Source organism: Staurois parvus, unplaced genomic scaffold, assembly GCF_062004578.1.
Source record: "Staurois parvus isolate SC_StPar_1 unplaced genomic scaffold, SC_StPar_1.0 ptg001026l, whole genome shotgun sequence".
Classification (NCBI taxonomy): Eukaryota; Metazoa; Chordata; class Amphibia; order Anura; family Ranidae; genus Staurois; species Staurois parvus.
In genome coordinates, this window is record NW_028318822.1 from 1 (window position 1) to 26893 (window position 26893).

General features: G+C 48.2%; 2 protein-coding genes across 2 annotated transcripts; both read left to right on the plus strand.

The window, feature by feature from the left end:
• The first annotated feature begins 507 nt into the window (after positions 1-507).
• On the plus strand, positions 508-9837 carry LOC149441077 (uncharacterized). Its single transcript, XM_089657770.1, has 4 exons — positions 508-710; positions 8299-8427; positions 8978-9112; positions 9372-9837. Exons 2-4 carry the CDS (start codon positions 8332-8334, stop codon positions 9525-9527), a joined length of 387 nt encoding a protein of 128 aa, XP_089513896.1. The 5' UTR covers positions 508-710; positions 8299-8331; the 3' UTR covers positions 9528-9837.
• A 52-nt stretch (positions 9838-9889) lies between these two features.
• On the plus strand, positions 9890-14135 carry LOC149441078 (uncharacterized). Its single transcript, XM_089657765.1, has one exon. The coding sequence runs from the start codon at positions 9958-9960 to the stop codon at positions 11038-11040; it is 1083 nt and encodes a 360-aa protein (XP_089513891.1). The 5' UTR covers positions 9890-9957; the 3' UTR covers positions 11041-14135.
• The last annotated feature ends 12758 nt before the right edge of the window (positions 14136-26893 follow it).

Below are 26893 nucleotides of genomic sequence, written 5' to 3' on the forward strand. Positions count from 1 at the left end.
TTAGCACTGATCACTGTATTAGTGTCATTGGTGATGTCAGTTTCAGTTCCTACAAAGTGTCAGTTAAGTGTCAGATTGCACGCTGTACTATCACAGTCCTGCTATCAGTTGCTGATTGCTGCCATTACCAGTATAAAAATAAATAAAACTTCCAGTATATATACCATCATTTGTAGACGCTATAACTTTCACGCAAACCAATCAATATACACTTTTTTTACCAAAAAATATGTAGTAGAACACATTTTAGCCTAAATTTATTAAGAAATTTGATTTTTAACTTTTTTATTGGATCTGTTTTATAGGATAAAGTAAAAAATATTGTTTTTTTCAGCATTTTCTATCCTCTTTCATTTATACCGTATGATAAAATACAAAAAACCCAATGGTGATCAAATACCAACAAAAGAAAGCTCTATTTGTGTGAAAACAATGATATAAATTTCATTTGAATACAGACCGTGCAATTCTCAGTTCAAGTAGCGTAGTGCCAAATAGCAAAAAATGGCCTGGTCACAGCACAAGGCCATGTTGACGTTATGAGACGGTTCTCGGGGCTGAAGTTCCTTTGAGCTCCACAAAGTGGTGATCTCACTTCTACCCAGACAAGGAAGTCTCTATGGAAGACAGGAAGTGATGTCAGTACCGACAGAAAAGTCCATGTGGTGGGAAGTAGCAAGGAGACGTTGCTGGAAGTAGAAGCTAAGGAGGTAATAAGTTCTTATTTCTCTTCCGCTCATTGAAGGACACAGCCAGATCTTCATGACTCATGGGTTTGATGTTGCCACCTGCAGGAGCTGGATACTGGGTGCAAATTTTGGTTTTTGCTTAGCACTCAGGAATGAAGACCTAAGAATCTCTTCTCTGCTTTTTTTTCTGTTTCAATCAATGGATTTTTGTTCCATTCCATGGATTTCTTCATCTTCGATCGACTGCGGTGCTGGGCGACAGGCAGGATACATAGTCCCCCCACCCCTGTTATAGAGTGCAATGCAGGTTCCCCGCTTTGGTGGGATTGGCTTTGACAACAACAACTCTGCTTGCAGAGTGGCCTGTAGGGTCTTGACCCCTTTGTGAACACAAAAGATGGTTGGACCTGGCCTTTCCGTTGTACCACTGCATTTAGGCTGACATCACCTGGATCATTGAAGGATCAGAGGTGATCGCCTGGATCATTGAAGGATCAGAGGTGATCGCCTGGATCATTGAAGGATCAGAGGTGATCGCCTGGATCATTGAAGGATCAGAGGTGATCGCCTGGATCATTGAAGGATCAGAGGTGATCGCCTGGATCATTGAAGGATCAGAGGTGATCGCCTGGATCATTGAAGGATCAGAGGTGATCGCCTGGATCATTGAAGGATCAGAGGTGATCGCCTGGATCATTGAAGGATCAGAAGTGATCGCCTGGATCATTGAAGGATCAGAGGTGATCGCCTGGATCATTGAAGGATCAGAGGTGATCGCCTGGATCATCGAAGGATCAGAGGTGATCGCCTGGATCATCGAAGGATCAGAGGTGATCGCCTGGATCATCGAAGGATCAGAGGTGATCGCCTGGATCATCGAAGGATCAGAGGTGATCGCCTGGATCATCGAAGGATCAGAGGTGTTGCCTCTACCTCTGGACCTATGGAATGAGAACTACTCCTTCTCTTCCAATGGTTCCTAATATTGATTTATCTTTCTTGGGGGTTTGGGGTCTGGAAAGCTGCCGGGGGTATTTTCTGTGTACGCTGCTTTATTGTTTATGTGCTTGCACTATATGGGGAGGCCAGAAAATATTTCAAAGGAAGAATAAGGACACACGGCAGATGTTTGGCTCTTCTGTCTCTGCTCAGAAATGCATTTTTTGTGGCCAAGAGTACAGATCATCAACAGGACCTGCAGGGGTTTCTGGACTGTCTACAGGCATTGTACTTGGGCTTCCTACTTCTAAATCGGTGAGAACCGGAGGTTCTAGAAAAATAAGGGGCAGATACCATTCATCGGGGACCTCCTGTACTGGTGGAACATCCACGTAGTCTTGTCCCTCTCTGTTGGCAGTTTGATGTAACAATCGCCACTCAGGACGTAGGGTTGCAGCAAGTTTTGTTGTAGTCACTTCTTAATGGGGTTGGGAACCTCAAAGACTACATCATACACTGGAGTCAGAGGGAAGGGCTGCTTCTCTACCCGATAGGGTCTGCGCCCACTTTGGATCCAGCTTACTGCCTCTTTCACTTCTGGTGTTCTACTCCAATGCCCAGTCCGCCAGCTACAATGGCAGGTGTAAACCTCAACAAAGTCCTTGAGTCTATCCAGCACCACCTGTTGGCTCTTTGTAACTGATCCCAGTGTTCTTGCACCCAAGTGCTGGGCATGTGGGGTGTAGAACACTTTGGGGAGCCCAGTAAGAGATCCACAGTGGTAATGTCCAAACATCATCAAGAACAGAGTATGGCTCGTGGCTCGGTGTACCGTGTTGTTATAGTGCAACACTACTGCCTCCCATGTGTTCGTGCCAACGGTCTCTATGACCTTCCTCAAGAATCCTCAACATTCCCAACAGGATAAGATTGAACCATCCACAAGCTCCATTGCTCTGTGGATGGTAAGGGGTGGAATGTGACTTTTAGATACCACTGAGGCAGCAGAGTGTGGATATAATTAAAATTCGGGCCTTGGTCTGAGTATATACATTTTGGACAGTCATAGGGTTGGACCACGTGCTCCCAAAATACTTGAGCCATTGTTGGGGTCATCCTTAGTGGGGACCACTACAGTGAACTGGTGAAGAGGTGAACAAAGACTAGAACATACCAATATCCTTGGGGGGGACCTGAAGATCATCAAAAAGTCCATGGTTACCAGCTCTAAGGGTTCTGAGGTGGTGATGGCCAAGGGTGTAGTCTTTTCGGGCAGGGCTTTATGTACAAAACAGGGTGCATTTTCCTGGCAAGCCTATTGTACCCATTCTGCCAGTTGTGGGCAAAAAGAATACCTTCTAACCAGAGCCTCAGTTCGGTCGACTCCAAAATGCCTGCTGACAGCATGCAGCACTTGAAATGACAGGAAGGTTTGCACATGCATGAGGTTGGGGTCTTTTTGTTGGATTAAGGCCCACTCTTCCCAGGTGTGGATCTCGACAGGCTCTGCCTGGGGAACTGCTGTTCTTCCTTTATGGGAATATGAGAAGGCTAATGCAGGTAGGACAGGGGCTACCTCCATGTCCTCTAGGCTTTCTTCTATGCCTTCTCCTCAATATTCTACCGAATAGCGGGAAAGAGCATCCTCGTGTCTGTTCAGCCTTCCCAGATTGTAGCTAATCTCCTAGTTAAAATGGGTGACCCACCATTGCTTCAAGGCCCCTAGTTTGGCTGTTTTGATGTAGGCAAGGGGGTGGTTGTCTGTAAAAATTTCTATTTCTGCCCCTGTGAGGTATTCAGCAAATTTTTCAGTAATGGTCCACACCATGGCCAGCAACTACAGTTTGAAAGAGCTATAATTACGGGAATTCCTCTCAGTGGGCCACTCACGTAGGTGATCACACATTCACACCCATCCTGCTCCTGGGCCAGGATTGTCCCCAGTTCTTGTATGCTCCCATCTATATACACTAGAAGGTTTTTGAGTAGTCCACATATGCCAGTAGAGAAGCTGATGTCAGCTTTTCTTTTGAGAGCTTCAAACACGTTGTTAAGGTTCTTGTCTAGACTGGATGGAAGGTGACATCCCACCTTTCTTTTGGTTGGAATGGGCCCTCAGTATCAGGGTGAGAGGGGTGGTGAGTCATGCGAGCTTGGGATTTAACCACCATTAGTATCCCACCAGCCCCCAAAAAGAGCACACCTCAGTAATAATACTTGGGGTGCCAATACTGCATTGCATGGACTTTGGCTGGATTCGGGGAGACCCCTCTGGCTTCCATGATATGGCCTAGGTACTAGATTTTTTTAACCATTAAGCGGCACTTACTGGGATTGAAGTTTTAGCCCATACTGGGTGGTCACATACCTGGTTAATGAGCAAGATGTGAATAGGAAGGCCTTTCTTACAGCTCCATCTCAGGAACCACTGGTAATGGAACATTGGCTGCAAGAGAACAGTGAGGTATGAGTGCACGGTGAGGTATGAGCAGGAGACAAGAGCAGGTTTCAGGAACAAGCTAAGTTGCAAGTGTGGGTAGTGTACAAGCGTGGTCAGAGACAAGCCAGGTCAGGATCAGAAGTCAGGCACAGGAACAGGCAATGAAGAGCATGGAATGCTGTTGAACAAACAGCAATGAGCCAGTATTGTAGCCCAGTTTAAATAGCCCATTTGGTGCCATTATTAGTGACACGAGTGAGTCTGGGCTTATGTGTCCGAACAATTTCCGGCCTGTGCCCACATATGCACTTGGGAGCATTGTCTGTGGTATGGACAAGCCTTTCCTAACACTGGGTTAAATGGGTAAACACTCGGTCCAGGTGTTGGACATTGTCCTTGAATGTTTTGTAGAAAATTATAATAGCGTCCAGGTAGACTAGCATAGTCTCCAAATTAAAATCCCCCAAGTATTTCTCCATTAATCGCTGGAATGTACTAAGGGCATGTGACCTAATTTGAATAGTATCAGGGGCATGATAAAGGTAGCATTTTCATGGTCTTGGTTCCTCATTGGGACTTGGCAATATCTGCTTGCTACGTCAAGGGTAGAGAAAAACTTGGCTTGACCCAGTGCTATAAGTGGAGGACCCTGGGCTATGGGTAGGCATCCTGGTGGGTACAGGCATTTAGCCTGCGGTAATTCATGCAGAATCACAGACTTCCATCTTTTTTCACACCGGAGAACATTTGATGGCGGCCTATGGGAGCTTTCGATTTCAGGCTGACATGTCCAAAGAGCCCAAACTACCAGCACTTCTGGTCTTCATCCAGGTCCCTCCGCGATGGATTCTTGCCCCTAGGGGCGTGTGCCGAATCCTGTTTGAATGTGGAAGCTGCAGTAGAGTTGTGGACCAAAGGTGCTTATAGCGTCTGTCTCGAGGAGTGGAATGCGGCCTAACCAGTCTGCACCCAAACAGGAAGGCTTCCAGGAAGGAAGCATGTCCCTGTACTTTCTCTACTTCTCTGGAACCCTTCCCTGATGCTAAGCACTGTCCATGACAGACAGGTGACCTGTCTCTACTCCAACCACTTGCAAAATGCGAGCAAAAACCTGGGAGCCAGGGTTTCAAATAGACTATGTCTGACCCAAGATGGCCACCAGAGTCGCATGTGGTTACAGCATCCAATCGGATAGCTGTCTCCCAGTGACCGAAGACCTGCATTGCTGCTACAGAGGAGCGCCACCTTCAGTAGAGGAAGCAGACTTAACCTACCTACAGCTTCAAAGGCCCTTGGATCAGATGGTTTTCTGGTCCAATTTGTTCACAGACCTGAAAAAGGACAGGGTGTTCCCAATTTTAGACCTAGTTCTTGAATGCCTTTACTCAAGTTTTGGATGGAGTTGATGCTCTCAATGGTAGCTTCCTTACACCAAGGAGATCTTTTCTCCTGCTTCTCTCCATATTTCCATTTGCTTGAATCACCAACAGTTCCTCCAGTTCCCATTAGGAGGGCCTCATTAGCAAATGCAGCCCGCTACTTTGGTGTGGGGTCAACACAACGAGTCTTCATGCAAAATATTCACAACAGTGCAAGCCCTCCTTCAACTCCAAGGAGTTTTGATTGTGGGCTATCTAGATGACCTCAAAGTAACTATCAAAGCCTTCTCTAATAGGTAGTGAGGCGACTTGCAAGGAATCTATATATTCAAATTCCTAACAGAGGGTAAATGCAGTGCCTAAAAGTAAAATGATACATTGATGGTTAGTGCAAGTAACTCAAATATATCAAACAAACAATTAGTGCAACCCAAAATACACCATCATAAAATAAAATATGAAATGCATAAAATAGTGACAAACACAATTATCACAAAAGAAAAAAAAAGTCCATCAAAAAGTTCAGCAAAGGTTGTCCAGCACAGTGAAATTAATTTATCCACCAATAAAACAATTTAAGTGAAGGATGCACTTCTCCACCAGGTGCTGAAGGACCTGGGCCTATCTTCAGCTGTTGTCTCCACTATACTTCATGCTTGTAAGTCCACCTCTTGCTTCATTTAATATCGCACCCGGAAGTCCTACTTTACTTATTGTAGGTTGCACAAGCTTCATCCTCAGCAGTTCTTGGTGGTTCGCATTTTGGCCTGCCTTCGAAATAGATTGGACCGTTGTATGGCCCTTAATACCATCAAGGGTCGGGTTTCTGCCTTGACTCTTCTTTTCCGATGTCTCTTGGCTTGTTTTTCTTTAGTCTGTACTATTATCCAGGGGGTCACTCATGCGGTACCTCCTTCCAGACCTCCCTTGCTCCATTGGACTTGAATCTTGTTTTGGCAGCCTTACTGAAACTTCCAATTGGCTAGGATCTACTAATTGGCTTATGCTGGAGCAAATGACAGCACCAATGGGGGCAGCAAGCCCAGACATGAGGGAATTAGAGGGGCTGAGTGGATGTAAGGAGTGAAGGACTGTACAGGCCTCTGTGAGAGTACTGAGGCTGAAGGACTCAGGAGGATGGGGGCCTTGAGGAAAGATGAAGCTGGAGGACACTAAGGGAGGAGGGTTCTAGGTCTCTGATCATCCACCTACCCACATATACTTTACTGACATAAACTCACTGACTCATACCCGGGCTTCTAACAAGAAAATGATGAAGGAAAGATGAAGCTGAAGGACACTAAGGGAGGAGGGTTCTAGGTCTCTGATGGTCCACCTACCCACATATACTTTACTGACATAAACTCACTGGCTCACACCCGGGCTTCTAACTAGGAAAATATGAAGGAAGATGAAGCTGGAGGACACTAAGGGAAGAGGGTTCTAGGTCTCTGATGGTTCACCTACCCACATATACTTTACTGACATAAACTCACTGGCTCATACCTAGGCTTTGAACAAGCTTCTAACTACACTATCAACTATGTACACCAGAGGGTGCTACATATAGACGAGACAATGACCATCCTGGCAAAATATGGCCTACAATGGGCAATTATTACAATTTGCAGCCAACATCATGATGGAGTGCAGGGGTCAGGAGTATAGAGCATAGAGCCCCCTACATTACTGGTCAGTAGGAAGAAAACATTCCCCAGCCTATCATGAAGAATATCATCATTGGTGTCAGAGAGAGGAAATATATTTAAGCTGAGAGGCTGTGAGGTTTAATGGATAGTTGATGGACTCCAGGGGCCCCTGGGGGGATAGTGGGGTTGAAGGGCTCTGAGGGGGTAGTGTAGCTGAAGGACTCTAGGCCTTTGATAGGATTGTTGGGCAGCAAGGCTGTGAAGGAAAAGGAGGCTGTAGGGCTTAGAAGAACTCTAAAAGAGAGAGGGGGGCTCTTGGTCTATGATGGTCTTCCCATCTCCACTTACTTTTTAGACCTCCTTATAGAACTTCTGCCAGAAAAGAAAGGCAACCTTCACCTTCTTTCCATCTCACTGGTGAAGTAACATGTTCTACGATGCCAAGTGGAATGGAGAAGGGCAATCCTTTACTCACTGGAGAGCACTTCTTACAGGAGGTCTGCATGTGCAATATTGACAGATCCAACAGGTGGTCAGGGATCAGGGATGTGCATATGGGGAATCAATGCAAAAAAGGAACCCACTGCCACTCTGTACAAAGTCCTGAATACTACAGAATACCTGACAGCCAAGAGAACAAATCTCTCGCTTTGGGGGAAGATTCCTTCCCCACAGCTCTCTACTCCACCAGCAGCATCCTCCTACTACCCAATCCAATCCCTTCTCTTATTGCAGAGAGTGACAGGGACATCACTCCTGTCAGTCAGCAGGCTAGCAGAGATTGGAGCCTTGCTACCGGAGTTCTGCCAATTATCCTGATTAGCAACCCTGGCCAAAAGTCAGCAAGTTCCCTTTGTAGAACATCATGATGACCCTACATTGACCTCTCAGCACTTCCTCAGAGCAAAAAAAAAAAGGAAAAAATATTGTATTTATCATTCCTTTGCAGACCTAAACTATTGACAACCAGTTCAGAAACAAAACAAACCCAACAGAGAAAAGGGAATTACTGATCTGGCAGGTCAACAGGGTCCCAGGAGCTCAAATATGTGGCAAATGGTAAACCTACCAGACTAAATGTGTTCCCATGGGAGCAGTAGTCCTTAAATGTCCAGCAACCCTCCTATTCCCCCCTTTACATCCACATCCTATTATTGTGTGACCAATACCATCCAAATCATTCTTACTTTCATTTCCCAAAGTTATCCGTCTACAAGGAGACCTGTATAGATCACATGATGGCACCAATGAGGATGGAGGAGGACCAGAGTCACATGACTGAGAAGATACTAAACCTCACCCTGGAGATCATCTACCTGCTGACCGGAGAGGTGAGGAGGATTCTGGGAGGTCACATGACATCACTCTTATCTCTATTAATAAAACACAGACCTGACCGGAGAGGTGAGGAGGATTCTGGGAGGTCACATGACATCACTCTCATCTTTATTAATAAAACAGACCTGACTGGAGAGGTGAGGAGGATTCTGGGAGGTCACATGACATCACTCTGATCTCTATTAATAAAACTGACCGGAGAGGTGAGGAGGATTCTGGGAGATCACATGACATCACTCTTATTTCTATTAATAAAACAGACCTGACTGGAGAGGTGAGGAGGATTCTGGGAGGTCACATGACATCACTTATCTCTATTAATAAAACACGGACCTGACCGGAGAGGTGATGAGGATTCTGGGAGGTCACATGACATCACTCTCATCTCTATTAATAAAACACAGACCTGACCGGAGAGGTGAGGAGGATTCTGGGAGGTCACATGACATCACTCATCTCTATTAATAAAACACAGACCTGACCGGAGAGGTGAGGAGGATTCTGGGAGTCTAACATGATATTCCTATTGGTTCCTCAATACAGAGATTTCCTCTTCTGAAGTCAGGTGATCATATGACCATCACAGTGCCTCCATGTGACTCCCTAAAACCTGAGAGACACAACATGCAGAAGATTCTAGAAGTCACCAAGAAGATGATGGAGCTGCTGACAGGAGAGGTGAGCGGTGCCGGGAATTCTGGGACATTCTCCAGTAACAGACAAGGGATGTGTCTGGATGGTGACTGTATCATTGTGTGTGTCAGGTTCCTATAAGGTGTCAGGGTGTCACTGTCTATTTCTCCATGGAGGAGTGGGAGTATTTAGAAGGACACAAGGATCTCTACAAGGACGTCATGATGGACAATCAGCGAACATATCATTAGGATCTCTAAAATATCTTTATTATTACAATTTCTCATTTTTCTTATATTTTCAGAGTGGAAACCTGAGAGATCCTAAAGTTGAAGTTAAATCAGAAGAAGAAGAAGAGGCGTATGTGAGGGATGATCAGCAGTCTATGGAGGAGGATGGAATAACGGGGACATTTATAGAGGAGGACACTCCTACAGAGATCAGCACAGGTGGGTCATGAACACTAAATCCATTCCTCCACCCATACTGCTCACTGATTGGTCCAGAGTAGAGCGGGGGCTGGGTGATATCAGCCTGTAATCCCCTGGTCACTTTCCTGAGCTGTGTTCCCCGTCCTGTATTCCTGGATTTCTTTCGGATAATCTTCCTTCTCTGTGCTGCAGACACAATTTATGTATCTAGACTGGATTTATGGAGATTCTGGGGATCAGCCTAAAGAAAGATTTAGATTTTCAGCAAATATAGAGGGATATGTCTGTATAGTCTCTGATCCCGGTCATGGAGTGCGGTCTCAGGAGACGGGAGGCAGCGGTGTGGGAGGAGGGAACCGAAACATCTGCTTGATGTGGGCGGAGTTCTGGTTTGGGGGAACCAATCAGCTCCTGTCTAGTAATCCTCTTTGTCTTTGTATTTTAGTCCATGGCCGGGAGATGAGGAAAACCTCCGAGGATTGTCTCACTTTGTCTCCAGACTGGAAAGTAGAAGATGAGGACATCACACAGTATAGTCCAGGAGAAAACCCGGCTCCCTCCAATGTCCATCCGGCACCACCCAGTGTAGATGGACCATCGGATTCCTCGTATCCTGAAGAACCTCAGACTGTGCGGGACCGGGCCGGCCTTCCAACAGGGAAGAGGTTCTCCTGTACTGAGTGCGGGAAGAGTTTTCGTTGTAAATATAATCTTAATGAGCATAAAAGGTCTCACACAGGGGAGAGGCCGTATCCCTGCCCTGAGTGCGGGAAATGTTTGTCAGATAAATCCTCCCTTTACAAACATTTGAGATCTCACACTGGGGAGAAGCCATTTTCCTGTTCTGAGTGCGGGAAATGTTTTTCACAGAAGTCCAATCTTTCCAAACATCAGAAATCTCACACAGGTGAGAAGCCTTATTTCTGTCCTGAGTGCGGGAAATATTTTGCAGAAAAATCTGCTTTTGTTGTACATCAAAGGACTCACACAGGGGAAAAAACGAACGTCTGTTCTGAGTGCGGGAAATGTTTTGTGCGACAAGCAGATCTTGTCACACATCAAAGATCTCACACAGGGGAAAAGCCATATTACTGTCCAGTGTGCGGGAAATGTTTTTCAGTTAAATCACATCTTTACAGACATGAGAAATTGCACACAGGGGAGAAGCCTCATTCCTGTCCTGAGTGTGGAAAATGTTTTTCACAGAAATCGAATCTTACCATACATCAAAGGTCTCACACGGGTGAGAAGCCTTATTCCTGTTCTGAGTGTGGGAAATGTTTTACCAAGAAGACCAATCTTATCAAACATGAGCGGACTCACATAAGTGAGATGCTTCATTCCTGTCCTGAGTGTGGAAAATGTTTTGAACAAAAATCAGAGCTTGTCACACATCAGAGATCTCACACGGGTGAAAGCCATATTCCTGTCCTGAGTGAGGGAAATGTTTTTCAGGGTATTTCCATCTTGCAGACATCAGAGATTTTAAATGGGGGAGAGGCCACTTTCTTTGTTCTGAGTGCAGGAAATGTTTTTCAGTGAAGTCCTGTCTTCCTGTACATCAGGGATCCCACACAACCCTGGAGGTGTATTAGTGCCTTGAGTGCGGGAAATGTCTTCTAGGTGAACGTTGCTGGACATCCCAGCTCTCATGTGGGGAAGAAGCACACCCTGATATACACCTCAAATATACTCCATGGCTGATCTTCATCATGGAAGAAACAGTTCATAAGGAGATCAGAGGTCACCAAAGACATGGATGAAGGGTGGGACCGGGTTGGCCATTGATAGCAAGAGAAGAATAAAAATGGAGTCATCACCTTTCATTGGCTGAGTACATTTTCAAAGTGTTCACAAAGAGAGGTCTATTTTTAAAACTATGTTTTTCCCAGCATTCACATAACCATGAGGAATGTTGGCCGTATTTTATTTCATACAGTGATTTCCTATGATTATCAGCTCCATCTAGTGGCCATAATGCGGAATTGCAGTATTAATACTGCATTATTATAGCGCTTACTCCCGTAGGAGCCACTGGAAAGTTGCCCAGATTTTCCCAAATGGAGAGCCCTGCAGCTTGGTACATGAACACAGTCACTTGTTTCCTCATAACCAGTCTAGGGGTGTTGTTGTTTTTTTTGGAGAACTTGGATATAGATGAGGGAACTGAGTAGATACTCCAAGAATAGAAACGATGTACAAATTGCGGACAGTTTGGAGAACTTGGATAAGGTTGAGGGACCTGAGGGGGATACTCCAAGAATAGAAACTATGTACAAATTGCGGACAGTTTGGAGACCTTGGATAGAGTTGAGGGAACTGAGTGGATACTCCAAAAACAGAAACTATGTACACAGTTAGGACAGTTTGGGGAACTTGGATGGGGATGAGGGAACTGAGTGGATACTCCAAAAACAGAAACTATGTACACAGTTAGGACAGTTTGGGGAACTTGGATGGGGATGAGGGAACTGAGTGGGGTACTTCAAAAACAGAAACCATGTACAAATTGCAGACAGTTTGGAGAACTTGGATGGGGATGAGGGAACTGAGTGGGGTACTTCAAAAACAGAAACTATGTACAAATTGCAGACAGTTTGGAGACCTTGGATAGGATTGAGGGAACTGAGTGGATACTCCAAAAACAGAAACTATGTACAAATTGTGGAAAGTTTGGAGAACTTGGATAGGGATGAGGGAACTGAGAGATAATCCAAGAATAGAAGCTATGTACAAATTGCGGACAGTTTGGAGACCTTGGATAGAGATGAGGGAACTGAGTGGATACTCCAAAAACAGAAACTCTACAAATTTAGGACAGTTTGGAGAACTTGGATAGGGATGAGGGAACTGAGTGGATACTCCAAAAGCAGAAACTATGTACACAGTTAGGACAGTTTGGAGAACTTGGATGGGGTTGAGGGAACTGAGTGGATACTCCAAAAGCAGAAACTATGTACACAGTTAGGACAGTTTGGGGAACTTGGATGGGGATGAGGGAACTGAGTGGGGTACCCCAAGAATAGAAGCTATGTACAAATTGCGGACAGTTTGGAGACCTTGGATAAAGATGAGGGAACTGAGTGGATACTCCAAAAACAGAAACTATACAAATTGCGGACAGTTTGGAGAACTTGGATAGGGTTGAGGGAACTGAGTGGATACTCCAAAAGCAGAAACTATGTACAAATTTAGGACAGTTTGGAGAACTTGGATGGGGTTGAGGGAACTGAGTGGATACTCCAAAAATAGAAACGATGTACAAATTGAGGACAGTTTGGAGAACTTGGATGGGGTTGAGGGAACTGAGTGGATACTCCAAAAACAGAAACTATACAAATTGAGGACAGTTTGGAGAACTTGGATGGGGTTGAGGGAACTGAGAGATAATCCAAAGACAGAAACTATGTACACAGTTAGGACAGTTTGGGGAACTTGGATGGGGATGAGGGAACTGAGTGGGGTACTCCAAGAAGCAAACATTATATACAAATTGCGGACAGTTCGGAGAACTATATCCAAATAATGTGCCTACAAAAGTATATATCAAATAAACATGTCCTATAAAATTAACGTATCCTAATACATAAAGCAATAATCTATTGTTCCACTATGAACCCCTTTCCCTCCAGAGGATTTACCCCCCTTCTTGACCAGGCCATTTTTTGCGATATGGCACGTGTTACTTTAACTGACAATTGCGCGGTCATGCAACACTGTACATAAATGAAATTTGTAAATTTTTTCCCCCCACAAACAGAGCTTTCTTTCTATATTTGATCATCTCAGCATTTTTTATTTTTTGTGCTATAAACAAAAAAAAAGACTGTCAATTTAAAAAAAAAAAATATTTTTTGCTATAAAACATCCAATAATAAAAATAAAGGTTTCGTCATAAATTTAGACCAAAATGTATTCTGCTCCGTGTCTTTGCTAAAAAAAAATCCCAATGCGTGTAAATTAATTGATTTACGTGAAAGCTATAGCGTCTACAAATGGCGGTATATGTACTGGAATTTTTATTTTGTGCATTTTTTATTTTTTGTGCTATTTAAAAAAAAAAAAATTGATGATTTTGATCAGCGACTTACAGCGGGACTGCGGTGGGCATTCCTGACACTGGGTGGGAACTAACGGCCACTGACATCCCCAGTGACACTAATACAGTGATCAGTGCTAATAAAAAGCACTGACACTGTATTAATGGCACTGGACAGGAAAGGGTTAAAATCTGGGGCGATCAAAGGGTTAACTGTGTGCTGTATGTGTTTTACTACAGAGACATGTTGACCTCTCTCTCTGCTGTGCAGAGAGATACAAAGCAGCATGTCCATACTGGCTGGAGAGATCTGTGTTGTTTACACACAGGTCTCTCAGCTTCACTGACAATCCCTGAGTGCTGGCCGATAATCACCGGCCGGGACCCAGTGATTGACATCCGCTGCAACCAATAGCAGCGCGGGAAGGGCTGCGCGTGCGCGCCCCCTACATGGACCTAAAAAATGTGATTTTGCACAGAGTGGCCGCCATGTTGCAGTATATCTGCTATAGGGCGGTAGGCAAATGTTTAATTACTTTGACATCCAAATAAAGGGCAACATATTTCAATAAAGCATCAATAAAGTATTAAAGGATCCTTTGTGCTTTCAATTGTTTACAATATTTTGCAAAATAACTGATTTCTTATTAAAGCGTTCGTGGTCAAAAGTGCTCTCTTCAAACAGTCCATACCGTAGTGCAGGGGTGTCAAACTGGTGGCCCTCCAGCTGTTGCCAAACTACAAGTCCCATCATGCCTCTGCCTTTGGGAGTCATGCTTGTAACTGTCAATCTTGCAATGCCTCATGGGACTTGTAGTTTGGCAACAGCTGGAGGGCCACCAGTTTGACACCCGTGGTCTAAGGCAGGGGTGTCAAACTGGCGGCCCTCCAGCTGTTGCCAAACTACAAGTCCCATCATGCCTCTGCCTTTCGGAGTCATGCTTGTATCTGTCAATCTTGCGATGCCTCATGGGACTTGTAGTTTGGCAACAGCTGGAGGGCCACCAGTTTGACACCCATGCTGTAGTGGTTCAGCAATCCTCCACCACCAACACAGAACACTCACCAGATTTATGTGATTACCTATCATAGGTTAGCCATACAACTCTTAGTATCATGGATCACCACCATTTGCTTTCTCTTTTCTGGGCCGGCTGTGCTCCTTCCTCTCACGTATCTCACATTCCATGTAAGGAGAGATGGAGGGAGACTCCTATAGTGTGAAATCTTCAAGAACAGTTACCACGTCCACCATGCTACTCACATTGTTAGGTGTATAATTTATCACCGGGATAAATGTTGTAATATCAATAATATAGGTAACTCAGTCGTGTATCTACGTTCTCTCACCGTCCCGACGCGGTGTTTCCTCATCCTGGCGTTCTCAAGAGGCTGCGTGTTAGGGCGCAGGAAGTGACATCATCCAAAATTGAAAGTGGTGGACCAAGGAGAAGGTGGCGCTCAGAGAACTTGGAGCCACGTCTGCATTACCTATATTATTGATATACAGTATCTCCAGTGAGTCCCCCCCTCACATTTTTGGAAATATTCGATATTTTCATGTGACAACACTGAAGAAATGACACTTTGCTACAATGTGACGTAGTCAGTGTACAGCTTGTATAACATGTAAGTTTGCTGTCCCCTCAAAATAACTCAACACACAGCCATTAATGTCTAAACCGCTGGCAACAAAAGTGAGTGCACCCCTAAGTGACAAGGTCCAAATTGGGCCCAATTAGCCATTTTCCCTCCCCGGTGTCATGTGACTCGTTAGTGTTACAAGGTCTCAGGTGTGAATGGGGAGCAGGTGTGTTACATTTGGTGTTATCGCTCTCACTCTCTCATACTGGTCACTGGAAGTTCAACATGGCACCTCATGGCAAAGAACTCTCTGAAGATCTGAAAAAGATGGCCTAGGCTATAAGAAGACTGCCAAGACCCTGAAACTGAGCTGCAGCACGGTGGCCAAGACCATACAGCGGTTTAACAGGACAGGTTCCACTCAGAACAGGCCTCGCCATGGTCCACCAAAGAAGTTGAGTGCACGTGCTCAGCGTCATATCCAGAGGTTGTCTTTGGGAAATAGACGTATGAGTGCTGCCAGCATTGCTGCAGAGGATGAAGGGGTGGGGGGGGGTCAGCCTGTCAGTGCTCAGACCATACGCCGCACACTGCATCACATTGGTCTGCATGGCTGTCATCCCAGAAGGAAGCCTCTTCTAAAGATGATGCACAAGAAAGCCGCAAACAGTTTGCTGAAGACAAGCAGACTAAGGACATGGATTACTGGAACCATGTCATGTGGTCTGATGACACCAACATCAACTGATTGGGTGCAGATGGTGTCAAGCGTGTGTGGCGGCAACCAGGTGAGGAGTACAAAGAAAGAAAGTGGAGACCAGGGGAAAGAGATCCCTAAGGTCAAGGGGTCCCAATGAGGACAAACTGCGGCTTACATGACAAACCAATTCAACCATTTATTGCAGTAAATATACGCAGACATGTAAAAATAACAAAAAAGAGACCTCACCACCGCCATCAAAGAGAAATGAAGGATTGAAATGACGTGGTCATCCAAGATGACACCATGCGCTGAGAAGTCCCGGCACCTCAGTGGGAGTACTATGCCAATAGGGGGTCATGCACTACATGAATATAGAAAAGAGAGGAGCCATGTGAATATATATCATCTAAACATTATGGTACAAAAAGAGAAACATGGTAGTAATCTGTGAGTAATCTCCTATATAACTAGTCTTGACTCAGAATGACCAGAACTCAATCATAATGCTGGCTACAGGAGAAAAGGAAAACGTTGGTTAGTATGTCCATAATGGTTCCATAGTTGCAGTAGTTCCTGATAGGATCGGGTATTGGCTATATGTAGTAGAGCAATATGTAATAAAGCTAGTCCAATGATGGAGATTTTGTAAACCATGAGCCCACCCTAGAGTAACTGAGTGTAAAAGTTAATCAGGACAGTCCCCCCCAGGGGCCGACTGACCATTTGGAAACTCGGGCACTGCCCGTGGGCCCAGGGTCAGTAGGGGGCCCCATGAGATGCCCCTGGTACCTTTTTCATAGGCTTTTTTGAGTTTGGGCAAGGACACAGGGGCCCCATGATCCCCTATTTCCCAGGGGCCCCAAGAGTTGTCAGTCCGTCCCTGGTCCCCCCCATAGCAGAGCCCAGACAGGGAAGTACTAGGAGTATAATAAGTATTAAAAAATACAGCAGTAATTGCAATATCAACTGATGAATGTAGAACAATGTAGAATTCACACACTTTCGGTTGCTTAACTCAGATGATGCTGACCATGCATAATATATGGCTGAAATATAAACCATTTCATAGATTGGTGTAAAAAATGGTCTCACCACCTTCAACCCACATATATTATAGGAATGCCGTCCTACACCAATATCCAAAGGTGTAATAGAGATGATGGTCGATATGGCTGATGCAGAGTCTGCGGCGATGTAGCAGGGTAGGGGTCCCGTGGTCGATATCGCTGATGCAGAGTCTGCGGCGATGTAGCAGGGTAGGCGTCCCGTGGTCGATATCGCTGATGCAGAGTCTGCGGCGATGTAGCAGGGTAGGGGTTCCGTGGTCGATACCGCTGATGCAGAGTCTGCGGCGATGTAGCAGGGTAGGGGTCCCGTGATCGATACCGCTGATGCAGAGTCTGCGGCGATGTAGGAGGGTAAGGGTCCCGTGGTCGATATCGCTGATGCAGAGTCTGCGGCGATGTAGCAGGGTAGGGGTCCCGTGGTCGATATCGCTGATGCAGAGTCTGCGGCGATGTAGCAGGGTAGGGGTCCCGTGGTCGATATCGCTGATGCAGAGTCTGCGACGATGTAGCAGGGTAGGGGTCCCGTGGTCGATACCGCTGATGCAGAGTCTGCGGCCATGTAGCAGGGTAGGGGTCCCGTGGTCGATATCGCTGATGCAGAGTCTGCGGCCATGCAGCAGGGTAGGGGTCCCGTGATCGATACCGCTGATGCAGAGTCTGCGGCGATGTAGCAGGGTAGGGGTCCCGTGGTCGATACCGCTGATGCAGAGTCTGCGGCGATGTAGCAGGGTAGGGTCCCGTGGTCGATACCGCTGATGCAGAGTCTGCGGCGATGTAGCAGGGTAGGGGTCCCGTGGTCGATACCGCTGATGCAGAGTCTGCGGCGATGTAGCAGGGTAGGGGTCCCGTGGTCGATACGGCTGATGCAGAGTCTGCGGCGATGTAGCAGGGTAGGGGTCCCGTGGTCGATACGGCTGATGCAGAGTCTGCGGCGATGTAGCAGGGTAGGGGTCCCGTGGTCGATATGGCTGATGCAGAGTCTGCGGCGATGTAGCAGGGTAGGGGTCCCGTGGTCGATATGGCTGATGCAGAGTCTGCGGCGATGTAGCAGGGTAGGGGTCCCGTGGTCGATACCGCTGATGCAGAGTCTGCGGCGATGTAGCAGGGTAGGGTCCCGTGGTCGATACCGCTGATGCAGAGTCTGCGGCGATGTAGCAGGGTAGGGTCCCGTGGTCGATACCGCTGATGCAGAGTCTGCGGCGATGTAGCAGGGTAGGGGTCCCGTGGTCGATACGGCTGATGCAGAGTCTGCGGCCATGTAGCAGGGTAGGGGTCCCGTGCTCGATACGGCTGATGCAGAGTCTGCGGCCATGTAGCAGGGTAGGGGTCCCGTGCTCGATACGGCTGATGCAGAGTCTGCGGCCATGTAGCAGGGTAGGGGTCCCGTGCTCGATACGGCTGATGCAGAGTCTGCGGCCATGTAGCAGGGTAGGGGTCCCGTGCTCGATACGGCTGATGCAGAGTCTGCGGCCATGTAGCAGGGTAGGGGTCCCGTGCTCGATACCGCTGATGCAGAGTCTGCGGCCATGTAGCAGGGTAGGGGTCCCGTGCTCGATACCGCTGATGCAGAGTCTGCGGCCATGTAGCAGGGTAGGGGTCCCGTGCTCGATACCGCTGATGCAGAGTCTGCGGCCATGTAGCAGGGTAGGGGTCCCGTGCTCGATACGGCTGATGCAGAGTCTGCGGCCATGTAGCAGGGTAGGGGTCCCGTGCTCGATACGGCTGATGCAGAGTCTGCGGCCATGTAGCAGGGTAGGGGTCCCGTGCTCGATACGGCTGATGCAGAGTCTGCGGCCATGTAGCAGGGTAGGGTTCCCGTGGTCGATACGGCTGATGCAGAGTCTGCGGCAATGTAGCAGGGTAGGGGTGCCGTGGTCGATACGGCTGATGCAGAGTCTGCGGCAATGTAGCAGGGTAGGGGTCCCGCGGTCGATATCGCTGATGCAGAGTCTGCGGCGACGTAGCAGGGTAGGGGTCCCGCGGTCGATATCGCTGATGCAGAGTCTGTGGCGACGTAGCAGGGTAGGGGTTAGGGGTCCCGCGGTCGATATCGCTGATGCAGAGTCTGCGGCGACGTAGCAGGGTAGGGGTCCCGCGGTCGATATCGCTGATGCAGAGTCTGCGGCGACGTAGCAGGGTAGGAGTCCCGCGGTCGATATCGCTGATGCAGAGTCTGCGGCGATGTAGCAGGGTAAGGGTCCCGGGGTCCCGTGGTCGATATCGCTGATGCAGAGTCTGGCTGATGCAGAGTCTGCTACTGCGGCGATGTAGCAGGGTAGGGGTCCCGTGGTCGATACGGCTGATGCAGAGTCTGCGGCGATGTAGCAGGGTAGGGTCCCGTGGTCGATACCGCTGATGCAGAGTCTGCGGCGATGTAGCAGGGTAGGGGTCCCGTGCTCGATACGGCTGATGCAGAGTCTGCGGCGATGTAGCAGGGTAGGGTCCCGTGCTCGATACGGCTGATGCAGAGTCTGCGGCGATGTAGCAGGGTAGGGGTCCCGTGCTCGATACGGCTGATGCAGAGTCTGCGGCGATGTAGCAGGGTAGGGGTCCCGTGCTCGATACGGCTGATGCAGAGTCTGCGGCGATGTAGCAGGGTAGGGGTCCCGTGCTCGATACGGCTGATGCAGAGTCTGCGGCCATGTAGCAGGGTAGGGGTCCCGTGCTCGATACGGCTGATGCAGAGTCTGCGGCCATGTAGCAGGGTAGGGGTCCCGTGCTCGATACGGCTGATGCAGAGTCTGCGGCCATGTAGCAGGGTAGGGGTCCCGTGCTCGATACGGCTGATGCAGAGTCTGCGGCCATGTAGCAGGGTAGGGGTCCCGTGCTCGATACGGCTGATGCAGAGTCTGCGGCCATGTAGCAGGGTAGGGGTCCCGTGCTCGATACGGCTGATGCAGAGTCGGCGGCCATGTAGCAGGGTAGGGTTCCCGTGGTCGATACGGCTGATGCAGAGTCTGCGGCCATGTAGCAGGGTAGGGGTCCCGTGGTCGATACGGCTGATGCAGAGTCTGCGGCCATGTAGCAGGGTAGGGGTGCCGTGGTCGATACGGCTGATGCAGAGTCTGCGGCAATGTAGCAGGGTAGGGGTGCCGTGGTCGATATGGCTGATGCAGAGTCTGCGGCGACGTAGCAGGGTAGGGGTCCCGCGGTCGATATCGCTGATGCAGAGTCTGCGGCGACGTAGCAGGGTAGGGGTCCCGCGGTCGATATCGCTGATGCAGAGTCTGCGGCGACGTAGCAGGGTAGGGGTCCCGCGGTCGATATCGCTGATGCAGAGTCTGCGGCGACGTAGCAGGGTAGGGGTCCCGCGGTCGATATCGCTGATGCAGAGTCTGCGGCGATGTAGCAGGGTAGGAGTCCCGCGGTCGATATCGCTGATGCAGAGTCTGCGGCGATGTAGCAGGGTAAGGGTCCCGGGGTCCCGTGGTCGATATCGCTGATGCAGAGTCTGCGGCGATGTAGCGGGGTAGGGGTCCCGTGGTCGATATCGCTGATGCAGAGTCTGCGGCGATGTAGCGGGGTAGGGGTCCCGTGGTCGATATCGCTGATGCAGAGTCTGCGGCGATGTAGCGGGGTAGGGGTCCCGTGGTCGATATCGCTGATGCAGAGTCTGCGGCGATGTAGCGGGGTAGGGGTCCCGTGCTCGATACCGCTGATGCAGAGTCTGCGGCGATGTAGCGGGGTAGGGGTCCCGTGCTCGATACCGCTGATGCAGAGTCTGCGGCGATGTAGCGGGGTAGGGGTCCCGTGCTCGATACGGCTGATGCAGAGTCTGCGGCGATGTAGCAGGGTAGGGGTCCCGTGGTTGATACGGCTGATGCAGAGTTTGCGGCGATGTAGCAGGGTAGGGGTCCCGTGGTCGATACGGCTGATGCAGAGTCTGCGGCGATGTAGCAGGGTAGGGGTCCCGTGGTCGATACGGCTGATGCAGAGTCTGCGGCGATGTAGCAGGGTAGGGGTCCCGTGGTCGATACGGCTGATGCAGAGTCTGCGGCGATGTAGCAGGGTAGGGGTCCCGTGCTCGATACGGCTGATGCAGAGTCTGCGGCGATGTAGCAGGGTAGGGGTCCCGTGCTCGATACGGCTGATGCAGAGTCTGCGGCGATGTAGCAGGGTAGGGTTCCCGTGCTCGATACGGCTGATGCAGAGTCTGCGGCGATGTAGCAGGGTAGGGTTCCCGTGCTCGATACGGCTGATGCAGAGTCTGCGGCGATGTAGCAGGGTAGGGGTCCCGTGCTCGATACGGCTGATGCAGAGTCTGCGGCGATGTAGCAGGGTAGGGGTCCCGTGCTCGATACGGCTGATGCAGAGTCTGCGGCGATGTAGCAGGGTAGGGGTCCCGTGCTCGATACTGCTGATGCAGAGTCTGCGGCGATGTAGCAGGGTAGGGGTCCCGTGCTTGATATCGCTGATGCAGAGTCTGCGGCGATGTAGCAGGGTAGGGGTCCCGTGCTCGATATGGCTGATGCAGAGTCTGAGGCGATGTAGCAGGGTAGGGGTCCCGTGGTCGATACGGCTGATGCAGAGTCTGCGGCGATGTAGCAGGGTAGGATTCCCGTGCTCGATACGGCTGATGCAGAGTCTGCGGCGATGTAGCAGGGTAGGGGTCCCGTGCTCGATACGGCTGATGCAGAGTCTGCGGCGATGTAGCAGGGTAGGGGTCCCGTGCTCGATACGGCTGATGCAGAGTCTGCGGCGATGTAGCAGGGTAGGGGTCCCGTGCTCGATACGGCTGATGCAGAGTCTGCGGCCATGTAGCAGGGTAGGGGTCCCGTGCTCGATATTGCTGATGCAGAGTCTGCGGCCATGTAGCAGGGTAGGGGTCCCGTGCTCGATATCGCTGATGCAGAGTCTGCGGCCATGTAGCAGGGTAGGGGTCCCGTGCTCGATATGGCTGATGCAGAGTCTGCGGCCATGTAGCAGGGTAGGGGTCCCGTGCTCGATATGGCTGATGCAGAGTCTGCGGCCATGTAGCAGGGTAGGGGTCCCGTGGTCCATATGGCTGATGCAGAGTCTGCGGCCATGTAGCAGGGTAGGGGTCCCGTGGTCCATATGGCTGATGCAGAGTCTGCGGCCATGTAGCAGGGTAGGGGTCCCGTGGTCCATATGGCTGATGCAGAGTCTGCGGCCATGTAGCAGGGTAGGGGTCCCGTGGTCCATATGGCTGATGCAGAGTCTGCGGCCATGTAGCAGGGTAGGGGTCCCGTGGTCCATATGGCTGATGCAGAGTCTGCGGCCATGTAGCAGGGTAGGGGTCCCGTGGTCCATATGGCTGATGCAGAGTCTGCGGCCATGTAGCAGGGTAGGGGTCCCGTGGTCCATATGGCTGATGCAGAGTCTGCGGCAATGTAGCAGGGTAGGGGTCCCGTGGTCGATATGGCTGATGCAGAGTCTGCGGCAATGTAGCAGGGTAGGGGTCCCGTGGTCGATATGGCTGATGCAGAGTCTGCGGCAATGTAGCAGGGTAGGGGTCCCGCGGTTGATATGGCTGATGCAGAGTCTGCGGCAATGTAGCAGGGTAGGGGTCCCGCGGTCGATATCGCTGATGCAGAGTCTGCGGCAATGTAGCAGGGTTGGGGTCCCGCGGTCGATATCGCTGATGCAGAGTCTGCGGCAACGTAGCATGGTAGGGGTCCCGCGGTCGATATCGCTGATGCAGAGTCTGCGGCAGCTTAGCAGGGTAGGGGTCCCAGATGTGACGTAACGCGTTTCGCCCACCGAGTCTTCTTCAGACTGAAAGCAGCCATGTAAATGGAGTCCTTTATACTCGTAAGGAGCCTCACTTTCAAATATTCTCAATATGTGTGCTCCATCGATAACCAATCCAAGGCTAGAAAAAAGATGACCACTGTCATCTCAAAAGAAAGACATTCTAAGACCAAAGTATGACATTTAAAAGAAGTGGAACTTATATTCCGCAACGTCTCCAAAATACACACGTTCCTAACTCCAGAAACCACAAAGCAACTCATCCACTCCCTTATCATATCACGACTTGATTACTGCAACTCCCCCCTCGCCCGCTTACCTCAACACAGGCTATCCCCGCTTCAGTCTATCCTGAATTCTGCGGCCAGACTCATCCACCTTACCAACCACTCCGTATCCGCCACCCCCCTCTGCCAATCCCTCCACTGGCTTCCAATTGCCCAACGCATAAAATTCTAAATATTAACATTGACGTACAAAGCTGTTCATAACACTGCCCCAAAGTACATCACCGACCTGATATCCATATACCACCCATACGCACTCTCCACTCCTAACAAGATGTCCTACTCTCCAGTTCCCTGGTCTCCTCCTCCCATGCCCGTCTCCAGGACTTCTCCAGGGCTTCCCCCATCCTCTGGAACTCACTACCCCAATCCATCAGACTGTCACCGACCATCCTCATCTTTAGGCGCACCCTGAAAACCCATCTCTTCAGAGAAGCCCACCCAGCCCTCACCTAATTGCTGATCTCCTCCGCTCTTCCCACCACTCCATCCCCCACAGCTATTTCCTCCTGTACCACTCTCCCCTCCCTCCTAGATTGTAAGCTCCATGGAGCAGGGCCCTCGAACCCCTCGTGTATCGAATTGTATTGTTACTGTACTGTTTCCCACTATAATGTACAGCGCTGAGCGAACTATTGGCGCTATATAAATACTGTATAATAATAATAATAATATACTGTCATAAGTCTAAATTTGTGCACATAGCACCTTGACATACAATATATAGAAAAGTATGTGTGTGTATAGGTCTATGTGTATGGATAAATGCGCACATTGGGGATACGATTAGTAAATAAACAATAACCAAAGTATTAAAAAACCATAAACTGAAGAATAATTTAGAAAAATATCAGAAATATTATATGATACTGTAAAAAAAAAAATTCATTTGATTTTTGACCTCACCTACGCCTCAGAGCTACTATTTGAAATTTTATTAGTTGGGACTATAACTCACGATGTAGTTTGGTATGCGCACAGAGGGGAACTATTGTAGTTTACTATATTGAATTCACATTCATTACATTTTTATTTTCTTGCTCATGGCTTATATCAATGGAGAGGATATAGAGGCCAAAATTTGATCCACCTTCTCCCATTATCCATGGGATGGAGCCACCTTGGGGACAGAGACCATCAAAAGTCTGTTCAAACATCATAAAAAACTTAATATCAAATATTTGAATCGTAAATGGGATATCTTTTCCCTAGTATCTTATATTGAAAGTGGCATCATCCCTAAGGGATTGCGGGAGAAGGTGGTTCCAGCTGAACACTTGCAAACTGATCGATTCCTCTCCAAATGGAAGGAAAACTGTATCCAACATGGGCTTAAAATGATGAAATTAATAGTAGAGGAAGAACAGATACAACTTGGTGAACTTATGAATGCCCTTGAGGAGAGTACTAAAGCTTTAGAATCATATAAAGATGACACAGAATTTACACGACTAAATGACCTTCTCAGGAAGGAGATTGACAAAATACAGCGCAACCTTCAAGCTACTAAACAGACCAAATTTCAAGGTGACTTAGATGACTGGACCCGCGGGGAGATCTTCGATCTCACCAATACCCGTAACCGCAGTCGATCGCGTCCCCTTCATTCCTATTCCTCTAACTTTAATAGGACTAGTTCTTCTGAGAGTGACGAAGGTGATTCTAAATCTGTCGTTTCTTTAGACAAGGATACCGGCGGATTGAACCGCGGTATTCTCAAAACAACCGACAAATACAAGGTAATAAATCAAAACGACAGAATAGAAAGAGGAAAAGGAAAAGACAAAGAGAGAGACAGAAACCAAGGACGCGAGACCCGCAGCCAGAAACGTCGATAACATCAATAATAGATGAGATTGCATCATCGACCACAGATCTTAGGGTTATCAACTTTTCACAATTTCCGTTAGTGGACAGACATCTGAGTCTACTCCCTACAGTGAACTGATCAACAGGCTATGGAGACTTTGATGTCCCTTTTGGAGGAAACACCATCCAGTCAGGAAATTGAGGAGGACTCTGACCACTCTTGGCTTAGATCAGCTGGCTTAATGATTTGATACACAAAGATGCCACCATTTAAAAAGAACAAATAGTTAATTGTATTTTTGGATCTCGTTCAAAGGGATCTTGCTTTCATTGATTGGGATATGAGAGGCAATGACAATCTTACTCGTGATGAACGTCGTGCACTCAATGAATTAAAAAGAGCATTGGATCTAGTCATTAAGCCAAGCGATAAAGGAGGCAATGTGGTCTTGATGACCGCTACTAATTATGAGCGTGAGCAGGGACGGACTGACCCTTTGGAAACTTGGGCTCTGCCCGAGGGCCCGGGGTCAGTAGGGGGCCCCATGAGATACCCCTGGTACCTTTTTCATAGGCTTTTTTGTGTTTGGGCAAGGACACAGAGGCCCCATGATCCCCTATTGCCCGGGGGCCCCATGAGTTGTCACTCCACCCCTGAGCGTGAGATTAGGTGACAACTTATGGATGAGTCCACTTATGCGAAATTGGATTTCAATCCTTTTCCCAAATTAGTGTCCTCACTTAGTAGGAAATTGACTCTGGCGTGTGAAGCAGGACTTATATCTACCAAGGAATGCAATTACCTACAAGTTGAGGACTATAACATCCCTACTATACAGTATATATTATTCCAAAAGTCCACAAAAGACTTATTGATCCCCCTGGACGACCTATTATCTCTGCTATAGGAGGCCCTTTGAAACGCATTGGTAAATATCTTGATGCCTTGATCAAGGAGATGGTGTTCAAGCTTCCATCTTACGTTCAGGATACCCGATATGTTTTATTTAAAACATCACAGATCACGGTACCCCTAGATACTTTCCTGGTCAGCATAGATGTCGAATTGCTTTACACATCAGTCCCCCATGTTTGGGGCATTAATGCGGTGGCCCACTTCCTTGATCAAATCCATGGGTGCCCAAAACAAATTTTTGGTCAAATTGCTGGAGTTTGCTTTGCATTTCCATTTTTTCCAGTTCCTGGGGGCCTCCTACCATCAGGTACGGGGTAATTCCATGGGAGCTCTGTCAAAAAAAAAAATTAAATAATAATCAAAAATATCAATGAATGACTAAGGGTCCACAAATATATGGAGGCTACATTCATCATTGAGACCGACCGGTGCCATTGATCCCAACTTGAATATCCATTCCTTTTCTTTTTTTCCCCACTATTTCTTTTCTTTAAGCAACAGAATGGTATGACAGAATGATAGAAACATTAGACTGACGTACACTTTCGATGGGCATCAGATTTCCTTTTTGGATTTGCTAATATCCATCAAAGCTGAAAAACTATCCACTAAAACCTTTCGTAAGGAAACTGTGGCGAAAACTTTGTTGTTGGCATCGAGCCACCACCCTCATTCACTCATTAGAGGAATACCTACAGGTCAGTTTGTCAGGCTCCGCCACAACTGTACAGACCAAGGGGATTATGTAGATGAGGCCCAGGATCTCTATCGAAGATTCCGAGAGAGAGGATACTCTCATGGAAATCTCCGGAAATTTTGTTTTAAAGCATCTAGGCGAAATCGTAGTGAACTTCTGACCACTGCCGAAGCCAAATCTCCCTCTATTGAATCTGCTCCTGTGCAGATCATTACAAGGTTTGGTACTCAATGGGAAGCGGTGCGCACGGTCCTTACCAAGCATTGGAACATACTTACCCAAACACCAGAGCTGTCTTCTATCGTAGGCTCGAGGCCTTTCATGGTGGCTAAACATGCCAAGAACTTACATGATAATCTCGTACAGTCAGAATTTGTACGTACTCCCCCTAGGACTTGACTTACTTCCTTGGCTCCATTAACCACTTGCGCTCCAGAGGATTTACCCCCCTTAATGACCAGGCCTCTTTTTGCTACTCGGCGCTGCACTAATTCAACTGATAATTGCGCGGTCATGCAATGCTGCACCCAAACGAAATTTACGTCCTTTTTTTCACACAAATAGAGCTTTCTTTTGGTGGT